Source organism: Dendronephthya gigantea, unplaced genomic scaffold (genome assembly GCF_004324835.1).
Source record: "Dendronephthya gigantea isolate DGI-Jeju-01 unplaced genomic scaffold, DenGig_1.0 000028F, whole genome shotgun sequence".
NCBI lineage: Eukaryota > Metazoa > Cnidaria > Anthozoa > Malacalcyonacea > Nephtheidae > Dendronephthya > Dendronephthya gigantea.
Genome location: NW_021163038.1, coordinates 2,188,694 through 2,203,889, shown reverse-complemented (window position 1 = coordinate 2,203,889; position 15,196 = coordinate 2,188,694). Strand labels below are relative to the sequence as shown.

At 36.7% G+C, this 15,196-nt stretch overlaps 3 protein-coding genes across 4 annotated transcripts; all 3 read right to left on the bottom strand.

The window, feature by feature from the left end:
* Positions 1 to 294: 294 nt before the first annotated feature.
* Positions 295 to 1,718, bottom strand: LOC114523801 (probable serine/threonine-protein kinase DDB_G0281745). The gene is made up of 2 exons (XM_028544836.1): positions 1,002 to 1,718; positions 295 to 553 (listed from the first exon to the last, which is right to left on the bottom strand). Exons 1-2 carry the CDS (start codon positions 1,620 to 1,622, stop codon positions 314 to 316), a joined length of 861 nt encoding a protein of 286 aa, XP_028400637.1. The 5' UTR covers positions 1,623 to 1,718; the 3' UTR covers positions 295 to 313.
* A 1,823-nt stretch (positions 1,719 to 3,541) lies between these two features.
* On the bottom strand, positions 3,542 to 9,448 carry LOC114523795 (probable serine/threonine-protein kinase DDB_G0271682). The gene is made up of 5 exons (XM_028544827.1): positions 9,409 to 9,448; positions 7,163 to 7,370; positions 6,891 to 6,933; positions 4,374 to 6,154; positions 3,542 to 4,117 (listed from the first exon to the last, which is right to left on the bottom strand). The coding sequence occupies exons 2-5, from the start codon at positions 7,286 to 7,288 to the stop codon at positions 3,887 to 3,889; spliced, it is 2,181 nt and encodes a 726-aa protein (XP_028400628.1). The 5' UTR covers positions 7,289 to 7,370; positions 9,409 to 9,448; the 3' UTR covers positions 3,542 to 3,886.
* Positions 9,449 to 10,598: 1,150 nt separating this feature from the next.
* On the bottom strand, positions 10,599 to 13,391 carry LOC114523799 (probable serine/threonine-protein kinase DDB_G0281745). 2 transcript variants are annotated; one of them, XM_028544833.1, is made up of 2 exons: positions 12,364 to 13,391; positions 10,599 to 11,930 (listed from the first exon to the last, which is right to left on the bottom strand). In XM_028544833.1, exons 1-2 carry the CDS (start codon positions 13,342 to 13,344, stop codon positions 11,691 to 11,693), a joined length of 1,221 nt encoding a protein of 406 aa, XP_028400634.1. In that variant the 5' UTR covers positions 13,345 to 13,391; the 3' UTR covers positions 10,599 to 11,690. The 2 variants fall into 2 exon arrangements, with proteins under 2 accessions (XP_028400634.1, XP_028400635.1); XM_028544834.1 differs by having other exon boundaries at positions 12,376 to 13,391.
* Between the last annotated feature and the right edge of the window lie 1,805 nt (positions 13,392 to 15,196).

The following is a 15,196-nucleotide window of genomic DNA, read 5'->3' as shown; positions in this document are numbered from 1 at the left end:
ATCTAAATATTAGATTTTTTGGACTGAACGTGTACCCTACTCGAAAGGCGAGATAGATCTCAACCACATGTGTTTACAGATATTCCCCATGTGAAATACATGTGTATCCCATGTAACCACATGCGCATCACATGTGGTTCACATGGAGACTCCGTATAAGCACATGTATTCACATGTGAATCACATATGATCACATGGTATGTACATGTGACTCACGTGTGATTTGAATGTGATTTTCATGTGTCTTTTTCGTAAGGGCCTTTCTTTAATAAGTTTTAAGATAATTGCATCGAAATTACATGGAAAGATCCGTTCAACTTAGTTTCGGCAAAAAGCGACGCCGGCCGGTGTTGTCTGACGAGTTGCGTTGCCAGTTCTCAAGTACTTTCTGCATTGTAGGCCTGTCTTGTGGTTCTGATTTTGTACAGGATTTCACAAGTTTTTTGATATTTTTGTTTGAAATACTTTTCCTTTGATTTTTTCTATTTCTGGGATCAGGCTGTTCACAAATTGCTATCTCACAGACCAGAATTCCATAGCTGAAGACATCGATCTATGTGGAAAAACAACAAAAAAACATTATCACTTTAACTGCTGAAAATAAACAAGAAAACTATTCTAGCTTTCGACTTATAGGCCTTTGTACGTGGAAGCATAGAAATTCCCTATTTGTAATCAATATCTTTACGACAATTACGATTAATTGGAAAGCAGACCAAAACAGGGATACAAAGGAAGTTTGGTAGACACTTGGTAGATGTCTTTCTGGCACATAAATCGTTACGGAAATACAGTGAATGACGTCATAGATATAGTTTTACGGACATATTTTGCGTTTTTGGAAAACCGTACTAGGTAACTCAATGTGTTTTTCAGATGTCGTTTCAAAAGCGGCTCGCGCGTGAATATGGTACGAGAAAATCCGCTTTGAAACGTCGGGAAATTTTATCTCTCGTGAAACCCTAATACAATTCATTTTCATTTGTTACCGTTTTCACTACCTTTGGGTCTTGTGAATTTTGGTTTGCTTCAGGTGCGGCGTAAAGCACTGCTCCAGGATTTGATGTGCTGCACATATCCATGAAGTTAGCTGAACCATAATCTGATATCTTCGCTCTTCTTGGTGAATAATTCTCGATCCATAACGATACGTTGGCACTGCTGATATCACGGTGGACTATTGGGCTTGGTTTGATTGAACGAAGGTAGTTGAGACCACATGCCACGTCCAAGGAAATTAATCTGAGTTCCTCGAATTTCAACGGCGAACGAGGGCTTGCATGTCCCTCAATATATGCACGCAAAGTCGTATCCATCAGTTCTGTCACGATTAACAAGCGATTTTGATCGTTTCTCGTCGCGCATATGAACTGTAGTAAATTCGGATGACGACATTGCGATGCGATATATACTTCACGTTGGAGAATTTGCAAATTATAATCAGATATAATAACTTCGTGGTATTCTTTAACTGCTACTTTGGATCCGTAAAATTCTCCCTTGTAAACAGCACCATAAGCCCCTCGTCCGAGAACATCATTAGTTGAAAATACCACTGATTTTTCCTGTATGCGGTAGCGAGACTTAGCAGCTTCTCGAAGTTGTCGAATTTCATTGTTCATGTCATTTTCATATTCGAGAAGTTGGTCAACTTCATGTTTTTAGCAACGATTTCTTCTTGAAGATCTCGCAATTCAATGCTCGTCAAATTCCTATCTTCTTCAAGTTGGTGAATTTGATTGTTCTTGCCAACAATTGTTTTCATGAGTTCTTGCATTTCATTGCTCATCCCATTCTTATCTTCTTCAAGTTGGTGAATTTCATGGCACTTGGCTACAAGTTTTTCACGGAGTTCTTGAATTAAATCGCTCATCTCGTTTTCATTGCCTCGACGTCCCTGACATAACTCTCATTTTGTGCCCTGACATAACGTCTGTGGTGTACGATCTAAATGAAAAGACCAGCATGCAGTACTAAAACTGAATATCAATTTCAAAAACCCCACACGTTTGAAGAATACGATCAAGCACTATCACAGCATCAACATTTACATTCGTTAACACATTACACGTATATTAAACGCTAATGTAAGTTATATATGATGTTATCAAATGAAAAAAATAATACAAGCACAAGTGTAAGACCATAAAGTGAAAGTCATGCCCGTATGTAAACATATGGTTTATTTACATTTTTATACTTCAATGATTTTCAAAGTACGATGTCCTTTCTAAATGTCGAACAATACTTAAGTTTGCGAAGCTTCTGAATGAATATGAACTGTAGTATTTATAGTTCAAAAACTTTGTATTGGAAAGACTGGACTTGCGCGCGCGGAGTTAACGTCAGAGCAGGAATGCTGTTGTATAGATATGTCAGTCCTACTTTTATAATTGCTCAAATGTCCGTGTCTAGTATAGAAATAATGTGTTGAGACTAAAGTACTGAACCAGGATGAGCCTATATCGCTCAGTTAACGAGGCGAACTGTTTCTGCTGTTGCCATAGTGCAGGTTAACTATAAAGAAACATCTAAGTTATATATACAATGCATACCTGGTAGAGTACGTTGATAATGAAACTATAACTACAATCCCTTGTTTATGCCAAGACCTAGCACTTGTCCACTGTAACTCTTCACTACAGATACTCTACATCACTTTTAATTGTGAAGCATGGCATATAAAAGAGTACTCCGAAAGGATAAACAAACATTCCGTTCTCTGTCAAAGACAGCAATTAAAAAGGTAACAAACTGAATGGCAACACAGATTTTAAAAATTTGCATAAATTATCATCAGAACGATGTGAATCTTATTTACAGATTCATGCTGTTATGAGTTGCATGGCTTTCAAAATAGAATGAGGTGATCATTAAATACACGTCAAAAAGGAACTAGAGTTAAAGACCCTGTTTACAATAGAACGAAAGTTTCCAGATACATGACGAAAGCGGAATGTTTTAGTATACCGGGTTCATGTTTCTGTTTACACACGCAGCAACGAATCCGATAGAAAATGTACTCGGTTTTAAGCCGTATCCGGAAACTTTGAATCCGTAAAAGTTTGTGGAAACTTCGTATCCAGAAACATTTGAATCCGGAAAATTTTCTTGTGTAAACGCTTTGCACGACGAATCCGAAGAAATTCTATATGACGACCAAACAATTCTCCAAAGAACAAGTAATGTGAGTGTAAACGGACAAATCCGCATACAGAGACAACTAAAGTGTAGTGTAAACACCTGACGAATCCGATACATGTGTGTAACAATGAATCCGGAAAATTTTACAAATCTGGAAACTTTCGTTCTAGTGTAAACGGGGTCTAAAAGTATAAAAAATGAATATATATATATATATATATATATATATATATATATATATATATATATATATATATATATATATGAAAAATGCATATATAGGGGTATAAAAAATACAAACGTTTCAACAATGCTATCTTTTTAGAGTTCTAAACATAAAAGTAGGTGCAAACAGAATGCAAAATCTAGTACAATTAATAAGGCAAAAATACGGCATAATAAGGCAAAAAACCCAGACTTTTGTATATCGCATGCAAAAATTATTACTGAAAGTATATAAGTTTCGGCCTAAAAGGTGTTTAAAGATGTTAAAACCGTTTCTGTCCCTAATACAAAAAGTATACATGCTAATTTCATTTCGATTTTTTTATATTCTTCGTTGTTCGGATATTGCATGGTGGCTCCCATGTACAGTTTCGAATATATTCTTATAAAGTTATTAATCGGCTACTAGAAAAAATTGAAAAAAAAGAATATTATGTTTAATTGTTATTTAAAATATTTTTGATATATTTTACCGTAATAACATCGCAATCACGTTACCGTTACACAAAAATTCATTTCACTTCTGCAAAAAGGGAAAATGGCTCGTGTCATGAGACTCGTAGCGTTTCCAGAGTTCAATCACATCCTGCATCGTTGGCCTTTCTCGCGGTTCAGGTTTTGTGCAGGTATTCACCAGCTGTTTCACATTCCTGTTTGAAATTTTTTCTGCTGTTTGATATTCTCTACTTCCAAGCTGTTCACAGGTGGACATCTCACATACCAGAATCCCATAACTGAAGACATTCATCTATGTAGGAAAACAAAAATATGCGAATAATAAAAAAGAACAGCATAACCGGTTTTTTGCTGAAATTAAGCAAGGAAAACTTTTCAAGATTTTGACTTGAGAAATTTTGCCAAAACATCAAGAAATTTTCGCATCCATTTTAAAGCATCTCTCTTATATACCACGTCTCGACTGATCATTTATTACACAGGTTATAAAAAAATTCAAAAAAAAATAAATTGATCTCTGAAGGATTTTCTATTTCTACTTTCATTACCTTAGGGTCCTGTTTTCCTTGCCAGGCTTCAGGTGCTGCGTAAGGGAATGCACTTGGGTATACAGTTTTAGACATATCCGGCACCATGAAAGTGGCCGAACCATAATATGATATCTTCGCTCTTCTTGGTGAATGATTCTCGATCCATAACATTACGTTGGCACTGCTGATATCACGGTGGACTATTGGGTTTGGTTTCATTGAATGAAGGTAGTTGAGGCCGCATGCTACGTCTAAGGAGATTAATTTTAGTTCCTCGAATTTCAACGGCAAACGAGGGCTAGCACGTTCCTCAATATACGTACGTAAAGTCGTATCCATCATTTCTGTCACGATTAACAAGCGATTTTGATCATTTCTCGTTGCGCATATGAACTGAAGTAAATTCGGATGACGACATTGCGATGCGATATATACTTCACGTTGGAGAATTTTTAAGTTATAATCAGAAATAACAACTTTGTGAAATTCTTTAACCGCTACTTTAGATCCATGAAAGTCTCCCTTGTAAACAGCACCATAAGTGCCTTCTCCGAGCTTATCATTAGTTGAAACCACCACGGCACCTTCTTCAATAAAGATGCTAGCCATAGCCTTTAATGTCACATTGTCGATATGTTTTCGAAGTTGCTTTATTTCATTGCTCATCTCATTTCTTTCTTCCTGGAGACGCTGAATTTCATTTTTCACCTGGTCGATATTCTCCCGACGTTGCTGAATTTCGCCATACTTCATTTTCCTCTTATCGCCCCAACGTTGCCGAATTTCATGGCTCATCGCATTATTCTCTGTTTGAAGTTGTTGCGTTTTGCTGCTCGTCTGACCCATGCTGTTCCGAAGTAGCTGAATTTCATTTTCCACCTCATTTTTTTCTTTCTGAAGTTTCTGAATACTGTTCTCCATTTTGGTCTTATTGTCCCGAAGTTGCTGAATTTCATTTTTCATCTCATTATTTTCTTTCTGAAGCTTCTGAATGCTGTTCTCCATTTTGGTCTTATTGTCCCAATGTTGCTGAATTTCATTTTTCATCTCATTATTTCCTTTCTGAAGCTGCTGAATGGTGTTCTCCGTTTTGATCTTATCGCCCTGAAGTTGCCCAATTTTACTTTTCATTTCATTTACTTCGTTCTGGAGTTGCTGAATTTCATTTTTAATGTCAACATTTTTTTGACGAAGTGTTTCCATTTCATTTTTTAACGCCTTCTTATCTTCTCGAAGCTGCTCAATTTCATCTTCTTTACCAGCGCATTCATTGTTGATTTTTTCCACTTCTTTCTCTATTTGATCGATATCTTCTTCATGTTCCCGTATTTTCCTGTTCTTACTTTCGATTTTCCCTTGGAGTTCTTTCACTTCACCCCGTATCTCATTGCTCTCTTTCTGAAGTTGCCCAATTTCATCCTCCTTATCAGCCAATTCATGGGTGATTTTAGCGATTTTCTCTTGGAGTTCCCTAATTTTATCTCCCTGAAGTTGCTCAATTTTGTTGCTCTTGTCAATATTTTCTTGCCGAAATGTCTCCTTTTCCCTCTCCGTCGTCTGGTTTTTAAGTCGCAGAGTTTCGATTTGCTGGGAAAGTTCTTTTGTTTTATCCCCCCTTTCATTTACAACTTTCTTGAGTTCCTGAATTTCTTGTCGCAGCTCCTCATTTTCGTTGTGCAGATGACGTCGACGGCTATTTTGTCCAAGAAAAGGTTGGCATCCCGGACTGCGGTTCTCTGACGTAGTCCTATTCGAAGTCATATTCTCGTTCTCTAACGAATCATCATCCCAGCCAATATCTAAACGGAAGGAATATACGATGATCAAGTCAGGAACTGAGCTGCGTTTCTTGTAATTCTCGCAAGGAATTTAACTGTTTTCATGTTCGGTATTATTGAATACGGAATGCCAGGACTGACCAAATAGCTATCAAAAGTACGAGTTGACATAAACGTTAATTTTGCAAACATAAGGTTCTTTGTCAGGTGAAAAACAATTTAGTGCAGGGCTAGATCCTTTTGTGTAGACTGTAGATCACTTGGCATGGATGTTCTTATCATCTTTGGGCATTAGTTTATTTGGGAGAAAAGCTACAATTAATCAATCTTTAATTTCTGCTAGATTTTCATGGCATCACAGGTATACGTAAACAGACAATATATAAGATACAGCAATGGTTTTTTAAAAAAAACTGATTTGGATGAGGAAAAAAAGAAAGTTTTAATGGTGAGTTTTGATCTGTAGCAGAAAATAATATAGAAGTGTGTCATGTGAATCACAATTAATAGAATATACGGCATGGTTTGGAAACTAGATAAAAGTGCAATACGACTCACTAAGAACACATGCCAAAAATGGTTCCTTTCTCGTCACGTGTCTATTGTATTTTAGCCAAACTTACCAATGACAATCGTCTTGCTGAGCTCCTCAACCTTGACTTGAAAAAATGCTAATTCAAAGATCGCTATTGGTTTATTTGTACAAAATACAATAGACATGTGATGAGAAAGGAACAATTTTTTGCATAAATCTGACCTGAATTTCTGACCATTTTCGTGTCTTTTTTGTCCCGATGGACCTAAATGAATAATCGTACAGCTTTTGTGACATAGAGATTAGAATTTAACCACACAAGGCGTACCCAGACGCTTAATTGCCTTCGCCAATATTCATTGCGGTAAAACATAATAAAAACTAGCACTTTTGCTCTTCTGCCTGGAGTAAACTGAGTCTCCTTCGCCTCCTTTCATTCGAAACTTACAATAAGTTAAACTGATAGAGATAACTATGCAGTTTGCCTTTGATACCTTTACACTTGGTTGAGCTCTTTGACTTGTCGCGGTTTGTGTTCGAAAAATGCGTCTGAAAACTCGATGCCATATTGAATCCCTGGGCTCACGGTAATCCAGAGTATCACTCCTAGACGAGGCCATGTTTGTATGCTAATCATTGATTACTACACATTGATTTCATCTTTAATAGTGGACAATTTTTCGTTGTATCTAAGTATTGCTCCTAAATTCAAAAAATATATCTGCAAAGATGTAAGGCTGGTTCCCAGTAATCTGTTTTCATACAAAACACAAAACATGAAAAGAAAAGCTGATTTCTTGATGTGTGCAAACAAATGACATGATGGGTGCAAACAAAAAGTACACAAGTATAAAGTAGAACATTAGGTCCACCTTTCCCAAACAATCAATGAAGAAGAATATTTAATCAGATGGCAAAAGTACATTGAGAATGTTTGGGATGGCTGATGCCGTAAATTCTAGTGGAATAGAAGAAAATTATCAGGTCATGTGATTTATGTGTAATAAAAAGAGCATTGCAAGTGACAAAGACAGAACAATCATTGGGTGTATTGTGTTTTCGACAGTAGCCTATTTTACTGAATAGTTATTGACATGCAAATTAAATTGGTTACAGCAGCGTTTCCTAGCGGGTCCGCTAATAACAATGGGTATATAGCTAATTTATTTACATTGCTTAAGTTTTTCCGCATGTTTTTTTTATATCGAAAATTTTACTGATTATTCCTACACTACATAGAATATATAGCAACTAAAAATGTAAACAAACTGAACGAATTGTTGCATTTATATTACGGGCTGTAAACCACTTTCAAATCATCAAATAGCATCCAATCTTGGTTTCACTTTCGATTCACCGCAGACTATTTCAAAAACTATTTACCATAGTTTTCAACATATATGAAGCAGGCTTGTCGCAAATGTGATAGCTCAACAGTCAACATGGCAGACAGGTTAATTTAATACACTGCTATCATACGACTATATATAAACCCCGATTCATACGGCTACTTCCTATAGTAATAGCTAATAATTAATACTCGAGATCGAAGTTTGTTAGCCAAATTTCGGTCTATTATCTGTGCAATTTTTGGTGCGATTTTATATATAATTTTCTTCTTTTGAGAGATGTGAACGAGTGAATGAATTACTGGTGCTCAAGTAAGATTTCGTATACAACGTTCACATCTATCAAAAGAATCGAAAGTGTAAACGAGGCTTAACGCAACATCAAGAAATTCTATACGTTTGTCCTATAGGCCTACGTTTCAAATTTGCTGCCCGAATGTAGCCATCATTTTCGTACAACAAACGAGAGCTAAAAAACTGAGACTAAAGAGAAATATCTGCACGACGAATGAGTTAACTTGAGTAACTGAGAAAGCGATGACAATTTTTTGCATAAATCTACCTCAACATATACAGTTGTATTGTAGTTTTATGTGGTCTCAGAACCATGTATATTCTACTAACTGTGGGTAAATAATGACCAATCGCGTTACCAACGGCTTAAGTGAAGTTCAAAAGAAAGCGAATATTTAATCAATACACTATCACGAAACCATCGAAGCGGGTAATTTTACAGCACTTTCGATTTTAAAAATGATAGTGCGAAATTTCCCGAGGAAGAACCCCTGGCTTCTTGTCAAGAAACCTTAATAGTTTTACAAATGTAAAAACTTGCAACCAATGTCAATGTGTGTAAACTTGCATGGGCGCATGAAATATATTTTGCGAAAACCTATGTAACAATAGCAATAACGAAAGTGCGGTAAAAATTCTCAGAAAAATTTCGCAAATACTGTCAATGTATTCGTATACATGCAGAACTACTTTGAAAAAAGCAAAGATTAATCGTTTTAAAGTACATGGTAAAGCTTTGCCTTCTGTCTCGCTTTCGATACAACTCTTTATGTCCGAGATGAATAAAGCCACTCAGGTTTTATCAATGAATACAAAGTGTGTTAACTTTCTAGGAAACCTGTATTTTAGTTATATTTGTTAACGAATAACGAGAGACAATATGACGATCTCTTAGTCGAAAATCGTATACCCTGCTTTTTCTAAATAGTTACGTCTGAAGTGTCCATAATCAATCATGTAACAAACTAGCCAGTATAAAGAATGTCTAGAAAACGATCGGGAATGGCCCGATCTCCACATTAATGAGGTGATCGATTGTTCGCTCTCGCGCCACGATGCAGGATAAGCATAAAGAAATAAAATAAATACAAACAAACCTGGCGAAGTTCGTCAATAACGCAACTGTGTATACTTTTACTTCCTGCTGTTCTGTTGCTAGCAAAACCAAACAGTTGTCGTTTAATATAAGCTCTTTATTGACTCTACATCATTCTTAATTGTGACGAGTAGGTCATATGAAACGTTTGAAAAGCTAAACCGTTCCAAATCTGTCTCAAAGACAACATTCACAAAAGGCAGGCTGCAGTCCAACAGTTGCAAGCTAAATGCTAGCACAAGCTGATTTCGAGGAGTTCCCTGTGTAAATTATCATTGTTGGAATGCGTGACGGGAAATATTTTCCCGCGGATTCATGCTGTTTTATTTCTGAAGACTTTGCTGCTGTCAAAGTTTATAGTTAACTTTTCGAACGAGGTTGCTTATGAAGACATTTCTTTCAAAATAAAGTGGTATCTTAACGTACTTTATCGTTTTAAATAACTGTATTGGATATATTTCACACCATCGTCTTTATTATATTAAGTTTCGTTCGGCTTCATAAATGTACTTATAATTAGCATGATAAAATTACTGGATGCTAATTGGTCGAGAGGCGTACAGTTATTCCATTAATAACAGTTATTTGCATACAAGGGAAACAAGTTATTCGCACACAAGTTAAACAAGTTACTTGCATACAAGTTAAACAAGTTATCAGTTTGCATACAAGTTAAACAAGTTATCAGTTTGCATACAAGTTAAACAAGTTATCAGTTTGCATACAAGTGAAACAAGTTATCAGTTTGCATACAAGTGAAACAAGTTATCAGTTTGCATACAAGTGAAACAAGTTATTTGCATACAAGTTAAATAGTCCAGAAGCAACAAAAAAGGCCAGGGCCCGGTTGTATCAAAGTCGTTTAGCTTAAACGGCGGATAAGTCTTACATCTCTCTTGAATGAGTCAACTTGAATTTTATGCACTGAATATGTAAACAGTATCTTTGAATTAAGGTTAAAAACATTTAGTTTGCTTCTTGAATAAAACGATAGACTTGCTTTCTATTTTGAACTTAAGCACCGTTTAAGCTAAACGGGCTTGATACATGCAACCGACCACGGAAAGGGGAAGCTCTGTATCGGCTCTACTTCACTGCAATGAAACATATAAAACTACGATGAAACATTTAAAACGGCAACACTCACAGAAGGCTTCAGCTCAATAATAGCAAGCTAAATAATAAGCCGTCCTGATTTCAAGGAGTTCCCTGTACTAATTATCATTGTTGGAATGCGTGACGTGAAATATTTCCGGCGGATTCATGCTGCTGTTATATTTCCGTAGACTTTGCAGCTCTCAAGTTTGTATTTAACTTCTCGAACGGTCGGGGTCGCTTATGCAGACAGTGCTTTCAAAATTGAGCGGTATATTTTAATGTATTTTATCGATTTTATACAACTGCATCGGACATATTGACGTTGTCTTAAGCCTCTTGTCCACGCAAAATCAAGTCGCAAGCTCGACTGTTCGCCAGCCAAGCATTGTAATTGGACGAAATTACCCGCGAATTCATCTAAATAATAGCCGTCATATGATTACCTCTATACAAAAAACTTCGGCCTTTTGGTTGCATTGTTACTTTTCCCAAAAACCGTCTGTTCCTGGAGCCGCGGTTGTATAAAAAGGTAGTTAACTTTTAACTATATAGTTAGTGGCAGAAGTGGCTAATCAGAATCGTGTATTTTCTAATAACTACGATTTAGCTAATTAAAATGTATTGTAGTTAAGAGTTTTTTACAACTGGCCCCTGATAACTAAAATATCTAAAATATCGGCTATGGTGTGCAGATTTAAACCTAAAAGTTTTGCGCATGCGTACACTTCATCCACAGGTCTGCTGTTCACATTTTTTATTAAAACAAATTTATAATTTGTGCACGTATACCTCATCTGATGGTCCGCTGCCGACGTTTTCGGGATTGAACCGAAAGACGAAATTATTTTGTGATCGATTGGAATAAAAGCTAAAATTTAGAAGCTAAAAAATCTAAATATTAAATTTTCTGGACTGAAAGTGTACCCTACTCGAAAGGCGAGATAGATCTCAACCACATGTGTTTACAGATATTCCCCATGTGAACTACATGTGTATCCCATGTAACCACATGCGCATCACATGTGGGTCACATGTAGACTCCATATAACCACATGTATTCACATGTTGATCACATATGATCACATGGCATGTACATGTGACTCACATGTGATTTGCATGTGTCTTTTTCGTAAGGGCCCTTTAATAAGCTAAGATAATTGATCGAAATTGCATGGGAAGATCCGTTCAACTTAGCTTCGGCAGAAACCGACGCCGGCCGGCGTTGTCTGACGAGTTGCGTTGCCAGTTCTCAAGCACTTTCTGCATTGTAGGCCTGTCTTGTGGTTCTGGTTTTGTACAGGATTTCACAAGTTTTTTGATATTTTTGTTTGAAATACTTTTCCTTTGATTTTTTCTATTTCTGGGATCAGGCTGTTCACAAATTGCTATCTCACAGACCAGAATTCCATAGCTGAAGACATCGATCTATTTGGAAAAACAAGAACATTATCCCTTTAACTGCTGAAAATAAACAAGAAAACTATTCTAGATTTCGACTTATAGGCCTTTGTACGTCGAAGCGTGGAAATTCTCTATTTGTAATCAATGTCTTTACGACAATTACGACTAATTGGAAACCAGACCAAAACAGGGATACAAAGGAAGTTTGGTAGACACTTGGTAGATGTCTTCCTGGCGCATAAATCGTTAGTGAATTACAGTGAATGACGTCAAAAATATAGTTTTACAGTCGTATTTTGCGTTTTTGGAAAACCGTACGAGGATAACTCAATGTGTTTTTTAGATGTCGTTTCAAAAGCGGCTCGCGCGTGAATATGGTACGAGAAAATCCGCTTTGAAACGTCGGGAAATTTTTTTCTCTCGTGAAACCCTAATACAATTCATTTTCATTTGTTACCGTTTTCACTACCTTTGGGTCTTGTGAATTTTGGTTTGCTTCAGGTGCAGCGTAAAGGACTGCTCCAGGATTTGATGTGTTGCACATATCTATGAAGTTAGCTGAACCATAATCTGATATCTTCGCTCTTCTTGGTGAATAATTCTCGATCCATAACAATACGTTGACACTGCTGATATCACGGTGGACTATTGGGTTTGGTTTCATTGAATGAAGGTAGTTAAGACCGCATGCCACGTCTAAGGAAATTAATTTTAGTTCCTCGAATTTCAACGGCGGGCTTGCATGTCCCTCAATATATGCACGTAAAGTCGTATCCATCAGTTCTGTCACGATTAACAAACGATTTTGATCATTTCTCTCTGCGCATATAAACTGTAGTAAATTCGGATGACGACACTGCGATGCGATATATACTTCACGTTGGAGAATTTTCAAGTTATAATCAGATATAATAACTTCGTGGTATTCTTTAACCGCTACTTTAGATCCATGAAAGTCTCCCTTGTAAACAGCACCATAAGCCCCTTGTCCGAGCACATCGTTAGTTGAGAATACCACAGATTTTTCCTGTATGTGAAAGCGAGACTTAGCATCTTCTCGAAGTCGTCGAATTTCATTGTTTATCTCATTCTTATCTTCGAGAAGTTTGTGAATTTGATTGTTCCTGTCATCAATTGTTTCCCGGAGTTCTTGCATTTCATTGCTCATCCCATTCTTATCTTCTTCAAGTTGGTGAATTTGATTGTTCTTGTCATCAATTGTTTCCCTGAGTTCTTGCATTTCATTGCTCATCCCATTCTGATCTTCCTGAAGTCGCTGAATTTCATTTTCCATATCTCTTTGAATTTCCATGTCGACGTCACCGTTCTCTTGTTCCAGTAGACGTCGAAAAAAAAAAATTACCGTCCATAGGTCACCGTTCTCTTGTTCCAGTAGACTTTGAAATGAAAAAATTACCGTCCATACAAAAAAAATCATGCTAACAATACAGCAAAAATCTTTAAATCACAAGCTTAACAGACAAGACGTCCAAGAATGTGAGATGGCGTTAGCAACCGCGTATTGACGGCGATTGTAAATCGCAAATAGATTTCCCTCGCTTTACGTAAGCTTTGGCTTTGGTTTTTCGACGTGAATAATTGTTTTTCTTTATTGACCTATCAAGATAAAATTGGTGAGGAGAAAATTTACCGTCGAACGTAACAACTGCCTAAAATAGACAAAGCACTTCTCGAAGTGTCGAACTGAGGACCTTCGTCAGGAGAGTTAGTAAGCTAACTCACCTAATAATTAGTTATGCTAACTAACTCTCCTGACGAAGGCCCTCAGGTCGAAACGTCGAGAAGTGTTTTGTCTATTTTTAGGCAGTTGTTACACCAACATTTGATGCTAAGTTATTTGAAGACGCTGCCATGCTGCTCCCTGGTTATATTGGAATGTTATACCCTATTTTTATAATTGTTCAAGTGTCCGTGTAATTTAATTCCATCACAAAACGAAAGCTAAAGAGGTAGTATAGAAATGTTTTGAAACCGAACGAGGATAATTTTATCGCTTAGTTGACATGCAAGGCAATTAAACTGTTTCCGCTCTTGCTACAGAGCAGGTTAACTGTAAAGAAATACAAGTAATATACAATATGCATACCTATAGGCATAGCGTAGTACGTCGATAATGAAACTATATACCACCTTGTTTATGCCAAAACCTAGCACTTGTCCACTTTATATCGACTCTATATAGCCACTATAAATCACTTTTAGTCACTTTTAATTGTGAAGCATAACATATAATAGCATATAAAAGAGTAACCTGAAAGAATAAACAAAATATATGAAAAATAACCCGTTCTCTGTCAATGACAACATTTACAAAGGCAGCGAACTAAACGATGATACAGATTTAAAAAATTTCCATAAATTATCATTATTATAGATTACGCAATCCTGCGCAGAAAACGATTTGGTAATCGCCTTAATGCATGCAGGCAAGGAATTACAGGAAACAGCAGGACACGAATGTCGTATAGATGTTTCTTTCTATCTAATTTTGCGATAAGTACCTCCTTATGAGATCACTGATTGACAGATACCCTGAAACATAGGAATATCACACTGGATATATATATAGCGAATATGGTGGGTAACGACATAGTTCTCAAATTTCCGTGTTAGTCATATAATATAGTTTGATTAGTTTTGTTTATAGTTCTAGCACGTAATGCCACGTATTCAAGCATGCACAAGAACAGTTCCTGGTTTGCTATTGCTATAAGTACACCTAAGCCAATACTTTAGCTGTTTTCAAAAAATAGCCTGCCGGATTTGTGGCTATTCAGATTACACGAGTAACTTAGCAGAAGTAGGGAAAAATGCCACTCTCGGCGCGAGTGTACGCAGCTATATGGAAATAATAATAATATCAATTGTACATTTGCTGAGAGAAATGGCCTACAAGATGACCTGAATTCCCTAATAATTATTGTTTGCGGCTATATCGTGGCTTTCCCAAGACCATTCGATTTGCAAAACGTATAGATAATTCTCGGATTTTCGGCATGACATAGCTGACAATAGCATCAATAAATCGCCAAGCAAGCCATCTTTGATCGAGGATCATCACGAGAGCCGTTATATAACTATTAACCACGTGAACGGTTTGTCTTGCCGGCAACGTGCGCGACAGACTACGTTTTTTAGTTGTGGATAACTTTTAATAAGTATAAAAAGATTGAAATGGAAAGTATTATACAATTACTTAATGGTTTCCGTGTTTGGATGGCCTGATCCAAAGTTCAAACATGGGCTTCGACCAATCAGAACACGCGTTA

Coding starts and splice junctions, on each gene's coding strand:
- LOC114523801 (XM_028544836.1), bottom strand. CDS start 1,622: ATGAACAATGAAATTCGACAACTTCGAGAAGCTGCTAAGTCTCGCTAC. Junction 554..1,001: donor AAAATTCACAAGACCCAAAG/GTAGTGAAAACG, acceptor TTTTCCACATAG/ATCGATGTCTTCAGCTATGG.
- LOC114523795 (XM_028544827.1), bottom strand. CDS start 7,288: ATGGCCTCGTCTAGGAGTGATACTCTGGATTACCGTGAGCCCAGGGAT. Junction 6,934..7,162: donor GAGCTCAACCAAGTGTAAAG/GTATCAAAGGCA, acceptor TTATTCATTTAG/GTCCATCGGGACAAAAAAGA. Junction 6,155..6,890: donor GAAAATGGTCAGAAATTCAG/GTCAGATTTATG, acceptor CCTTCCGTTTAG/ATATTGGCTGGGATGATGAT.
- LOC114523799 (XM_028544833.1), bottom strand. CDS start 13,344: ATGATTTTTTTTGTATGGACGGTAATTTTTTCATTTCAAAGTCTACTG. Junction 11,931..12,363: donor ACCCAAAGGTAGTGAAAACG/GTAACAAATGAA, acceptor TTTTCCAAATAG/ATCGATGTCTTCAGCTATGG.